This window comes from Neofelis nebulosa, chromosome 17, assembly GCF_028018385.1.
Source record: "Neofelis nebulosa isolate mNeoNeb1 chromosome 17, mNeoNeb1.pri, whole genome shotgun sequence".
Classification (NCBI taxonomy): domain Eukaryota; kingdom Metazoa; phylum Chordata; class Mammalia; order Carnivora; family Felidae; genus Neofelis; species Neofelis nebulosa.
Genome location: NC_080798.1, coordinates 17,490,979 through 17,504,406, shown reverse-complemented (window position 1 = coordinate 17,504,406; position 13,428 = coordinate 17,490,979). Strand labels below are relative to the sequence as shown.

At 36.6% G+C, this 13,428-nt stretch overlaps 1 protein-coding gene across 12 annotated transcripts in view; it reads left to right on the top strand.

The window, feature by feature from the left end:
• Positions 1–13,428, top strand: part of ZNF260 (zinc finger protein 260) — a 117,670-nt gene that overhangs the window by 68,887 nt on the left and 35,355 nt on the right. For 11 of the 12 annotated variants that reach the window (XM_058709448.1, XM_058709443.1, XM_058709446.1 and 8 more), the window contains 3 exons: positions 3,147–3,240; positions 4,397–4,523; positions 8,231–11,760. In XM_058709448.1, the coding sequence (XP_058565431.1) occupies positions 3,187–3,240; positions 4,397–4,523; positions 8,231–9,645 (1,596 nt within the window). In that variant the 5' untranslated portion in view covers positions 3,147–3,186 and the 3' untranslated portion in view covers positions 9,646–11,760. Of the gene's footprint in view, positions 1–3,146; positions 3,241–4,396; positions 4,524–8,230; positions 11,761–13,428 lie in introns of those variants that run through there. The other variant, XM_058709456.1, reaches the window with a different exon arrangement.

The following is a 13,428-nucleotide window of genomic DNA, read 5'->3' as shown; positions in this document are numbered from 1 at the left end:
TGTTTTGTCACTTAGAGGTGTGTATGCACATGCGCAGGAGAGGTGAAGATGGCACCACCCAGATACCCACTCTCTAGTATCGGAACTCTGTTCTCCCCGATCAGCAATTGTGCACCCGTCCTTTGTCTTCAGCTTCCATCCACTCCCTAGTTTTACATTGTCCATGACCAAGCTGTCAGGTTGCCAGGCTGTACCTCCCCTTCTGCGTTTTTTCTCAGTTGTGGCTGTGTTTCCCCTCACTTCTGAGAGACTGTGGCTTTGACCTGCGCAGACCTGGGGGAGGGTCTCACCAAGTAATGGCCAGGTGCCAGTCGCAGCCGGGAACGTTTGTGGGACCATGCTGCTGCTGATGCCCAGAGACTGTGGCTGGGTGCCAGCCCATCCCAGAAAAAGTTCACATGATCTTGTAGCAGCATTTCAGGGATATGGAAAATCACAACACACATCTGGCACCAGGCTTCACCCTTAACGTCCTTGTTCCAGCACCAGTGAATGTGGTTGTTCTCTGGTTCAGGTGGTGTAGATTGTTGTGTTACTTCTCCAATCAGTTTTTACATGTGCAAGATGGTTTAGTGTTGATATGGCTGTATTTCATGGATACGAAATGCAAAAAAAACTTCCATGTTGTTCTGCCATCTTGGCCCCTCCCCAATTATACTTTTATATATTGTAGGCCTAATAAAACATGTTATTTCATATAGTTGATATTTAAATCAGTTAACTAAGAGAGAAAAAATATACATGTATACTGTCTTTGATTATCAAATAATTACCTTTCCTGGTGCTCTTTATCTTTTCTTTTTAAAAAAAATTTGTTTTTAAATGTTCATTTATTTTTGAGAGAGAGAGGAGAGAGGGAGCATGAGCTGGGGATGGGCAGAGAAAGGGGAGACACAGAATCTAACGCTGGCTCCAGGCTCTGAGCTGAGCCTGATGCGAGGCTCAAACTCCCAAACTGTGAGATCATGACCTGAGCTGAAACTGGACACTTAACCCACTGAGCCACCCAGTCACCCCTCTTTATCTTTTCATGTGGATATATATTACTGCCTCGAATCATTTGCTTTCTGCTTGAAGAACTCCCTTCAGTATTAAGATAGGTCTGCTAGCAATTAATTCTCCCAGTTTCTATTTCATCTTCATTTTCAAAAAATAGTTTTGCTTATTATAGCATTCCTGGTTGAAGTTTTTGAGTCTTGGTTTACATTCTGGTCTCTGTTATTTCTGAGGAGAGGTCATTAATTATTCTTACTGGGGCTCACTTGTAAGTAACAACTCATTTTCTTCTTGCTGCTTTCATATTTCTCTTTCAGCGGGCACCTGGCTGGCTTAGTCGGTAGATCAAGAGGGGCTCTTGTCTCAGGGTCATGAGTTCAAATGCCACCTAGAGCTGACTTAAAAAACAAAACAAAACAACAAAAAAACAACCAAACAAATTTCTCTTTCACATTTCACCGTTTTTACCATGTTGTGTCTATTTGTAGATCTCTGTGCCTTGATCCTGCTGGGTGTGTTGAGCTTCCTGGATGTAAAAAATGTAACTTTGAGAACTTTTCATTGTTATTGGACAATGTTAAAATGATCCTTTTCTCTCTTCTCATACGCCCATTATATATGTAGGTATGCTTGCATCCAGGTTTTCTAAGTCTCTTTTCCATTTGTTTTTCCTGTTAGATTGCACAATATTTATCTTTTAAGTTTGCCAGTATTTTCTTCTGCCAGTTTATATCTAATATTGAGTTGCTCTAGTGAAATTTTCATTTCATATTACAATACTTTTCAAGTGTAGGATTCCCATGTGGTATTAAATAGCTTTTCTTAATTGATATTGATGTAACACTGTGACCATACCTTTATGTAAGTATAGGTTCTTTTGTTTATCTGAATATATTTATGGCTACTTTGAAGTCTTTGTTAAATTTGGTGTTCTTGCAGGCAGTTTCTGTTTTGTTGATGGGCCATTTTCCTATTACTTTGGACTTTTTCTTTATTTATAGAAAGTAGAAATTTTAGATAATTGTAACATATCTGGTATTTTTGTCTGTTTCCCCTACTAGTGCTCCCCACCACCAGACTTGTTATTTGCTTGTTTTCTTTAGTGACTAGCTAGTTTAAGTGCAATCTGTCTTCCCCAGCCCACACTGAAAATCTGTGATATTGCTCCTTTAGGGTACAGCCTTGATTATTACCACAGTCACCCTTGGATGACAGTGGTTTCCACAGGTCTGTCTTTTGAGTATCTCCCAGCCGTTAAGCTGCAGAAATCATGATTTCTGCTTTCAACAATGCTGTGAAGTATATATTGCCTCACAGACCAATGTAATCAAGTCAGTATCTGGGATTTGTTCTGACAAAAGGAACAGCTCTGTAAGTGTCTAATTCTTTCTGGGAAACTAGCCAGCCTGTAGTTCATATATCTCCAGCGAATCTTTCAATCTTCTCCTAATAGTCTTTTAGTAAAACCTCACTGTTTTTGAGAATGTCCTTAGGCTTGAACTTTGCTACAGTTACAGATGAGGTCATTTCCTATGGAGACACATATGGAACTCTCTTGTCTGTGGCCAGCTTCTCCCTCTGGACAAAATCACCAAGCCACAGACCTTGTTTAGGGACAGTGGCATGCTTCTCTCTGAGTCACACTTCTGCTTTTAGGAGCTGGGTGCTTTGTAGGTGGGGAGAGGGTGAGTGCAGCAGCCAGAGGTTTCAGTTTGCCAAGATCTGTTGGCATGGAAATCCTACCCCAAGATTCAAGACAGACAACTGGAACCCCAGTATTCTCACCAGGGCCACACCCAAGGTACATATTACATTTTGTGTTTGGAAGCAAACAGAAGAAAATCTATGTCCCTTAGCTGCATTTCCCTGAGCATTGGGTAGCTGAGGGCAGGATGAGAAATGTTGGTATCCTGCTCTTCCCAGGAAGACAGCCACCTGACTGGGAACACAGGTTGACAATTGGTGAGGAAGCCTGTGTCCTTGATTGTACCAATTTGGAATGGAGTATCTTTCTCACTAAGATGTGATGAACAAGGAAGGGTGCAGGTTTGGTTCAGATACTGCAGACTCTCAGCTTATAAGTTTTGGTAGATTTTCCTGAACAAATGTTTCTTTATTTGCTATATATTTTTATATATAATTTTCATTAGTTTTGACAGGGAGCATGTCATCGGAGCTCCTCATGCTGTCATGGCAGAAATGGAATTCCCGGACCAATTCCTTACAGTTCTAAGCATGGACCATGTAAGTTGCTGAATCTGTCTCCTTTGTGAACATTTCCTTTTCTGAATCTTCGTACCAAATAGGGCCTGCCCCACATTCCCATAGTTTTTCACTTTCTAGTGAGAGTTGGAACCAAACATAACAGTATAACTCGTGTGCCTATCTATTCTCCAAATAATTCTCAACATTCTTTTTTTTTTTTTTTTTTTTTTCAACGTTTTTTATTTATTTTTTGGGACAGAGAGAGACAGAGCATGAACGGGGGAGGGTCAGAGAGAGGGAGACACAGAATCGGAAACAGGCTCCAGGCTCCGAGCCATCAGCCCAGAGCCTGACGCGGGGCTCGAACTCACGGACCGTAAGATCGTGACCTGGCTGAAGTCGGACGCTTAACCGACTGCGCCACCCAGGCGCCCCTCAACATTCTTATTTGTTAAGTCTTTTGTTAACAGCAACTATAGAGTAGAAATGGAATACCTAGATGGAGGAATTTACCATACTTTTTCATATTCTTGGATAAAGATCAGATGTATCCATTTGATTACATATGGGAAAATTCTGTACTTCTGGAGACTGGAGTTTCCAGGTAGACTGGATTTGATTTTCACTGATCTCCATCATACATAGATGATTGTAGACTCCCAGAATTGAAGAACACCTTATCCATTGTAAATGTCTAAATACAATTAAGCCTGATATTTTTTCACCAAGTAAGACTATTCTGTAGCCACTAAAAAGTACTTATTAAATGGTTTGTCATTAGAAGCAAAAGTTCTGATCATATCATGTTAAATAATACTTAACACAGTGTTGAACTTAGGGCTGCAAGAAATTATAAATTAGTGTTCACATCCCATTTTCTAAGTTAGATACTTTTCCTTTACAGAGAAACAAGAATATAGAAACTCACCTTTATTAATTCATGCAGCTCATTTTATTTCCAGACATGCTTAACATGCTTATGGAATTAAGAAATTCCATAATATGCAGGAAGATATTCTCTGAGTCAAATAGATTCTTTAAAGATATGTAGATAGTCCTGTTTGGGAGCGCTAATTTCCTTACTCCCATACCATAACATTCTACCCACCCTTGCCTACTAGTTTACTAATTGGCTTACCATAATGCAATTCTTTTTCTCAAAAATATTTCATTTATATATGGTTTTTTGTTTCAGGAATTGGTGACTTTCAGGGATGTGGTCATCAGCTTCTCTCAAGAGGAATGGGAATATCTGGATTCAGCTCAGAGGGACTTATATTGGGATGTGATGATGGAGAACTATAGCAACTTGGTCTCACTGGGTAAATTTATCTTCTTCATATAATTTAGAATATGCTCTATTCTATCAGCTGCTCTATTCTATCATAGAGTTGCTTGTCAGTAAACCCAAGACTATCTTTTGAAAGAAAATGGGTACATCTCTTCTCTGTTTCCAAAGGCATGGGTTGAACATTGTGTTGGAGATGACACCTCCATGAAGCACATCCATCATTCTTCATGTTTGTATTCTCTCAGTCCCTTCATATTTCTACTTTCCCTGATACCCAGGGAGTTTATTTTGAATTTTAGAACACATATAGTATATCCTTTGAGAGAGCTATTGTACTGTGATTAAAGTCAGCATTGCTATAAATGCTTTGTTATTATCACACCTTCTTGAAGAACAGCTAAGAAACCATGTCCTGAGTCATTACAATTATTAGAAGAATCTGTGTAATTTATATCTTAGATGGATAAACAGAATTTATGTTTATTGCCTGCCATATGCATTATATTATACCTGTTTTGTGGTTGAAGAACTTTGCATTTAACATTGTCAGTATTATAGCAAGGATCTTTTAATGTTGTAGAAAGCTACTTGTTTTCCTGTCAGATTACATAGTTTTTGCCATGTACCAGGCCCTATTCTAAGGAATTTTAATATATGGGCTCTTTTAATTTCTCAATAACCTGATGACATGAATAGTACTTGTATTATTTTGCTAAGACAAAGAGTATTTAGGCAGCTATCCCAAGGTTATACAGCTAATTAGTGTCAAAAGCAGGTAAATCCTTACTTTTTGTGTGACTAACGACCTCCATAGGTTTTAATATGTAATATAGTTGACCCTTCAACAACAGAGGTTTGAACTATGTTGGTGTACTTCTGTGTGAACTTTTTGATGAAGGTAATAGAATACTGTAAATGTATTTTCTCTTATGATTTTCTTAACATTTTCTTTATGAATACAGAATATAATACATACAATATATAAACTATGTGTTAGCTATTTGTTATTGGAAAGGCTTCCAGTCAATAGTAGGCTATTAATAGTTAAGTTTGGGAGGAGTCAAAGTTATATGAGGATTTTTGATTGTGCAGGGCATGGGGGCCCTAACCCTGGTTTCACCGGTCAACTGCATTTTCAATGTGATCATTCTCTGAAAATTTTTTTAATTTCAATTACATTTCCACATTTGGTGGTCTTTTCTTTCATTTTTTAATGTTTCTTTATTTTTGAGAGAGAGCGTGAGCAGGGAAGGGGCAGAGAGAGAGGGAAACACAGAATCCAAAGCAGGCTGTGGGCTCTGAGCTGTCAGCATGGAGCCCAACACAGGGCTTGAACTCACAAACTGTGAGATCGTGACCTGAGATGAAGTCAGACACTGAACCAGCGGAGCCACCCAGGTGCCCCATCGTTTCATTTCTAGGTAGAACGGCTTTTTGATTTATTGATACTGGCATTCATTTATGATTTTACTATCCTAATCCAATAATGACTGTATTATTATACCTTTGTTACATATAACATAATTCAGTCACAGGAAATTATTTCTGCCCTGTATTATGTAATGTTTATCATTCACTTTGGATTTTCCTCAGGTTATCCTCTCATCTGATTGCCAGTCTCCAGCCAATGTCCAACAGATCCTCTGTTACAAAGTGCCTTCCACTCTTGCCCACCTGTACCACCTTTTCCACACCATTCTGTTAGCTTATTCCCCTTTTCAGAATTGTATAAGCCTTATATGGTATGATATATACCTACTATAGTATCAAAAATATTCTGATACTGCTGTGCAGAATATAACATCGTTGGTTCTGAGTACAGGAAAATGGAAAGGAATACCTGGGAAAGAGCATGAAGGAAAACATTTAAATATAGATTAGGATTTCTGTAGGATAGATGAGTGATAATGAAAAAGCTAATGAAGGGGCACCTGGTTGGCTCAGTCTATTAGGCATCCAACTTCAGCTCGGGTCATGATCTCACGGTTCATGAGTTTGAGCCCCATGTCGGGCTCTGCGCTGTCAATGCAGAGCTTAGAGCCTGTTTCGGATTCTGTGTCTCCCTCTCTCTCTCTCTACCCTCCCTCCCTTGCTCGTGCTCTCTCTCTCTAAGATAAACATTTTAAAAATTTAGAAAAAGCTAATGAAGAAAAGTAAATAAAATTCCTCATTTCTATTGACACATGAAGAATATCATCATTCTGCATAGCAGGGAATTAACAGCAGTGATGGAGACAGTGCAAGTAGAGTCAATTAGAAAACATTCATAAACACTGTGTGTGTGTGTGTGTGTCTGTGTGTGTGTACAAATCACTACAGTACAAGGTGAGGGTTAAAAGGCATGGAGACATACTAAAACTACTACATTATTCTTACACATACAAAATTATTATTTTTTAAATGCTTGTTTATTTATTTTTGAGTGAGACAGCACAAGTTGGGGAGGAGCAGAGAGAGGGAGACACAAAATCCGAAGCAGGCTCCAGGCTATGAGCTGTCAGCACAAAGCCCAACGTGGGGCCTGAACTCACAAACTGTGAGATCATGACCTGAGCTGCAGTCAGATGTTTAATCAACTGAGCCACCCAGGTGCCCCATTACTTTGATGACCCACTGTATTACCCAGTGGATATTTGTAATATTTGTAATATTTCCTTTTTGTCTTATTTAGATTCCTTTCATCCAGTGATTTTATTTCCCTGTAATTTTCAATGTGTATGTCCTTGGGGTTTGTTATTCAGTGGCACGTAATGACTACATTTGTCCTTTTGGAATTTAAGGAATAAGGTTAAACAATGTAACAGAAAATTACTGAATACAGAATTGAAAAAAATAATGTGAAGGCAAGCAACCAGATATTAGAAGAGAAACATAAATATGAACTTACAATCAGTATATCCTTTCTGAGGATATAAACTTTTAGACCCAGACAATGAAATGTGGGTGGTGTATAAAGAATGCATTTCTTGAGAAATGAAATATCCTGTGGGTGTAAATTTGGTTTGCTGTAAGAGGTGAAAAAAAGATTATGTGAAAGGGGATAATGGATTAAAATGAGATCTTACAAGCACCTTGTTATCCACTAAAGTATTTGGATTCTATTGTTTAAAAAAACATACAAAATTATTAGTATGTATAGACGATCAAATCATGATCCACATCAGCATTATCTCTATATGATAACTAGTTCTACATCTATTGATGTTGGTCAGTTTATCTGGACTTGTTTCCGAACATTAGTACTTGACAAGCTTACTAGATGATGATCAACACCTACATGTCAGACACTGACTTAATCTGTTTCCCTTATCACAAACCTCACAATCTTACATTATGCTTTCATCATTCTCTGATCTTTCTTTTTTTTTTTTTTTTTTAAATTTTTTTTCAACGTTTTTTATTTATTTTTGGGACAGAGAGAGACAGAGCATGAACGGGGAAGGGGCAGAGAGAGAGGGAGACACAGAATCGGAAACAGGCTCCAGGCTCCGAGCCATCAGCCCAGAGCCTGACGCGGGGCTTGAACTCACGGACCGCGAGATCATGACCTGGCTGAAGTCAGACGCTTAACCGACTGCGCACCCAGGCGCCCCTCTCTGATCTTTCTTAAAACTTCATTACAATACTTTAATCATTCACTCGCATTGTTTATATTTACAATTTTTCTCCTCTGCATTGTATAAATGTTTCATTTTTATACCACATGAAAAAAATTATTTCTTTTCCCCTCTCTTTCAGATTTGGAGTCCAAGTATGACACAAAGTATTTATTTAATGGAAAGGACATTATTGAAAATAATGGTTTTCAGTGGAAAGTAACAGAAGGTAAATTCATTGGTTTGGAGAGCTCCATTTTCAGAAATGACTGGCAAAGCAAAAGCAAGACTGAAGTACAAAGACCTGAAGTGGGATATTTCAGCCAAATGAAAATCAGCTCTGAAAAAGTGCCAAATTATAAACATCATAAATCTCTTATATCACATCAGAGAATTCATGAAAGCAAGAAACCCTATGAATATAAGGAATATGAGAAGGTCCTTAGCTGTGACTTAAGTTTTGATGAATATGAGAGAATACATACTGGTGAGAAAACATATCAGTGTAATGCATATTGGAAAACCTTTGGAGATGACCCACATACCCTACAACTGAACATTCATACTGGTGTAAAACCTTGTAAATATATGGAATATAGGAATCCATTTAGTTTTTATGAAGACCTTAGTATACACCAGAAAATGCATGATGATCAGAAGTGCTATAAATGTAAGGAATTTAAAAGGACCATTAGAAGAGTTGAAGAAATAACTCCACTAAAAATAATTCATGATGGTGAGAAAGCCTATGAATGCACTTTCTGTGGGAAATCCTTTAGAGTGCATGCACAACTTGCTCGACACCAGAAAATCCATACTGATGAGAAACCTTACAAATGTATGGAATGTGGCAAGGACTTTAGATTCCATTCACAGCTAACTGAACATCAGAGAATTCATACTGGTGAGAAACCGTACAAATGTATACAATGTGAGAAGGTCTTTAGAATTAGTTCACAGCTTATTGAACATCAGCGAATTCATACAGGTGAGAAACCTTATGCATGTAAAGAATGTGGAAAAACCTTTGGGGTATGTAGAGAACTGGCTCGACATCAGAGAATTCATACTGGAAAGAAACCCTATGAATGCAAGGCATGTGGAAAAGTCTTTAGAAACAGTTCATCCCTGACTAGACATCAGAGAATTCATACTGGTGAGAAACCCTATAAATGTAAGGAATGTGGGAAAGCTTTTGGAGTAGGTAGTGAACTTACTCGACATCAGAGAATTCACAGTGGTCAGAAACCTTATGAATGTAAAGAGTGTGGAAAGTTCTTTAGACTTACGTCAGCACTTATTCAACATCAGAGGATTCACAGTGGTGAGAAACCTTATGAATGTAAGGTATGTGAGAAGGCTTTTAGACATAGTTCAGCCCTTACTGAACATCAGAGAATTCACACTGGAGAGAAACCTTATGAATGCAAAGCATGTGGGAAAGCCTTTAGACATAGTTCATCCTTTACAAAACATCAGAGAATTCATACTGGTAAGAAGCCCTATGAATGTGAGGAATGCGGGAATGCCTTTAGTGTGGGTAAGCACCTTACGTGATATCAAAAAAATTATACTGGTAAGAAGTCTTTTGAATGAAAGACATGTACAAAAGTTTGGTTTCTGAGTTTCACTGGGAAAATTGATGCATTATAATAAGTAATCAAGGTGATTATGTTGCTCTTACTGCTTCCAGACTTTCTGGCCACTCTATTTAGTACAATCACTCAGTGGTGTATATACTTTGTTTTGTTAGATACTGCCAAATATTTCTCCTGTCAGTTAACCTTCTGAATATCCATTTAGGTAGGATGGCCCCTTTTCATTTCTGATATATGTGGAAAATGTGTTTCACTAATTCTTAACTAATTTCACATGAATTTCTTTTCCAGGCATGTTTTGTTTACAATTACTTTTGGTGTTTGTGTTTCTGTTCTTTTGTATATTCATTGTTTTTGGCTTACTAATTTGTAATATTCTTCAAATAAATCTTTTGCATTCTAATTTTTTGTTTGTTTATATAGTGTAATTTTCTTCCTCCAGAGAGTTAAAACTTCCAGTCAGATACTATGTGGTTTTAAAGTCTTGTGTCTGTGCATGGTATTTGTGTAAATGTATGTTTCATTTTCTATTCTTACTTTAGTAGTAGATGTGTAATCTCCTTTCCATTGTCATTAAATGATTGATTTCTTTTAAAATTTCTGTTTTGACATGACAGACTTGCCTAAATTCCTACCACAATACAATTCCTTTAGAAAAGCCTTTTCTTTTTACCTCTAGATAGTACCAATGAGGATCCAAAGGGGCACTTTAAATATTTCATAAAATTTACTAAGCCAATCTTATCTGTCTCAGATTTATTAAAGGAGGGGAAAATCTATAACTATTGCAATGATTATAAACTTGGTAAACTCACCTTTAGAGGATTTAGAACTCTACTACTACCATGACTCCAACTGGGTTTGTGTATTTGTACTTCTTCTGTGTTGCCTTGCTGGATTTTGGCAGCTTAACAATCAACAGAACTTTGATTTTATCAAGGAAAGGAAAAGTAAAAGGAGAAAGAAAGAAAATTAGTGACAGAGATTAAGTGTCCATCATCTCTTTTGTTAATCAGAACAGTTGACTAGGTTATGCAAATAATGTTCATTATGAGCCACTGGTTATTAGATTTTTATAAGAATTTACCTATTGTTTCGATACATTTTTGTCACTATTATTCATTAGATTTTAATTTTTTAAATTGGTCTTCCCCAGAATTTCTGGACTCTTTAAAGTTTTGCATGACCAGCAATAGTAATTAAGCCATTTTCTTATGAGATATATTGGGCTATTTTCTTTAAATATTTCTAATTAGTGTTTTACTTAAATGAGCAGTTTTAGGGGTGCCTGGGTGGCTTAGTTGGTTACATGTCCAACTCTTGATCTCAGCTCAGGTCATGATCTCATGGTTCATGGGTTCAAGCCCCACGTCTGGCTCCTCGCTGAGAGTGCAGAGCCTGCTTGGGTTTCTGTCTTTCCCTTTCTGCTGCTCCCCTGCTCTCTCTCTCAAAATAAATAAATAAACTTAAAAAAATCTCAACTTTATAGAAAAAAATAAATTAGTTTTAAAAAATATATACTTGGTAGATATTTCATATGCTATAAAATAAGACAAGGAGTCCCTATTGTTATTCTTATTAGGATATGTACTATTTCATATCTTTAAAATATTTCAACTCTATTATAATTATTAATAGTTTGTTCTACTTACTGAGCTATTATGTGACCACACTGCTGATTTGCTCTTTCATCTCATTTTACTTGGTTATTCTGAGTTCCAATCAATACTGATTAGTTTCTCTCTTGTTGGTGTAATACTCCAGAACTACTTGCCAATATACTCCTTTGTGTATTTTTATTATTATTTTTTTGCTAGCTTGAACAATTAAAACAATAAGCTATCTAATCCTTATGTATACACTTAAATAACCATGTATCTTGGCATTTACTTTTCAAAATCATTAAAAATGAAAATTTAATAAATTCAACATATCCTTATTATGCCTCCCTTATTTGTATTACAGCTATATTTTGGTAACATTCCATTAATGTTTTTCTTTGAACTTTGTAATGAACTCCTGTTATTTCACAGACTGCTAGTACAATAAACCATAATGTAATTATTGCTATTAACTATTTTTTTGCTACTTCGTTTTGATGCTCATTCCTTTCCATATTCATTTTGTCCTTTATCTTTTCCACATCTTCCCTAGCCTACTTAGAAACTTGTTTTCCCCCCTAAGAGAGAATGTTCCAGACCTATCTTGTTTATTGCTGCAGTGAACCATGAAATATAATAGAATCCTTTTTTAAATGATTAAATTAATTATTAAATGAATGAATAATAATATTAATGAATAATTATTATTAAATGAATGAGGGAAATAGGAAATCAGTGTAATAACAGTAATAATCATATACAAAATTCATTGATGGATCCTAAAATTTGAAGGTGAAAATGTAAAGAGAAACAGGCCATTAAAATTATACCAACGAATCCCAAATACATAATTAAAAGGAGAAAACATTCCATATATTACCTTAACCAAATGATCACCGGCAGTAAGACATCAGGCACTAATAAGAAGGGCACACCACATGAGTCGTATTGCCACAAAAAAAAAAAAAAAAAAGCATAACCATAATATAATCATGAGGAAGCTATAGACAAACAAAATGAAGAACCTTCTATATAATAACTTACCCAATACTCCAGGAAACCATGGCTTTTCAAGGTCATGAGTGGCAAGGAAAGACTGAAAAACTCAAAAGATTGGAGGAGACTAAGGAAATTTAGAACTAAATACAATGCAGGAATTTGATCTTTGAGACATTAGTGGAGAAAACCTGGTGAAATCAAAGCCTGTACTTTAATTGATAGTATTAGGCCAATGTTAATGTCCATTTTTGATCACTATACTATGATAATGCAATATATTAGTATTACGCAGACTGGGAGAAAGATGTATGGAAATTCTGTACTCTTGGAATTTTTCTGTAAGTCTAAAACTTAAAAAAAAAAAAAAAAATTGCTTCCAGGGATGCCTGGGTGGCTCAGTCAATTAAGTGCCCGACTTCAGCTCAGGTCATAATCTCGCGGTTCATGAGTTCGAGCCCCACATCGGGCTCTGTGCTGACAGCTCAGAGCCTGGAGCCTGCTTCTGATTCTCTGTCTCCCTCTCACTCTGCCCCTCCCCCATTCATGCTCTGTCCCTCAAAAAAAAATAAATGTTAAAAAAAAAACTTTATTTCTACAAAATAATGGTCATAAAGATGCTCAATAAGATCAGGAAATGATGCATGAACAGAGTGAGTGTTTCAACAAAGAGACAAATTAGAAAGTACCACACAGAAATCACAGAAATGAAAAATACAATCACTGAATTAAAAAATACAACACAAGGGTTCAACAGCAGACTAATGAGGTGGAAGAAAGGATCAGTAAATTCAAACACAGGGCAGTGAAATTCATACAGCCTTGAAAAGAAAGCTAGAGTAGCAATATTTATAATAGACAAAATAGACGCTAAAACAAAGACTGTAACAACAGATAAAGGATACTACACAACCATAAAGGGAACAATCCAAAAAGAAGATATAATAAATGTAAATATTTATGCATTCAACATGAAAGCACACACACACACACATAAAACAGCTAATAACAAACATAAAGGAAGTAACCTATAGTGATACAATAATAGTATGGAACTTTAACACCCCACTTACATCAACAGACAGATCACCTAAACAAAAATCAACAAGGAAACAGTGTTTTTTGAATGACACATTAGACCAGAT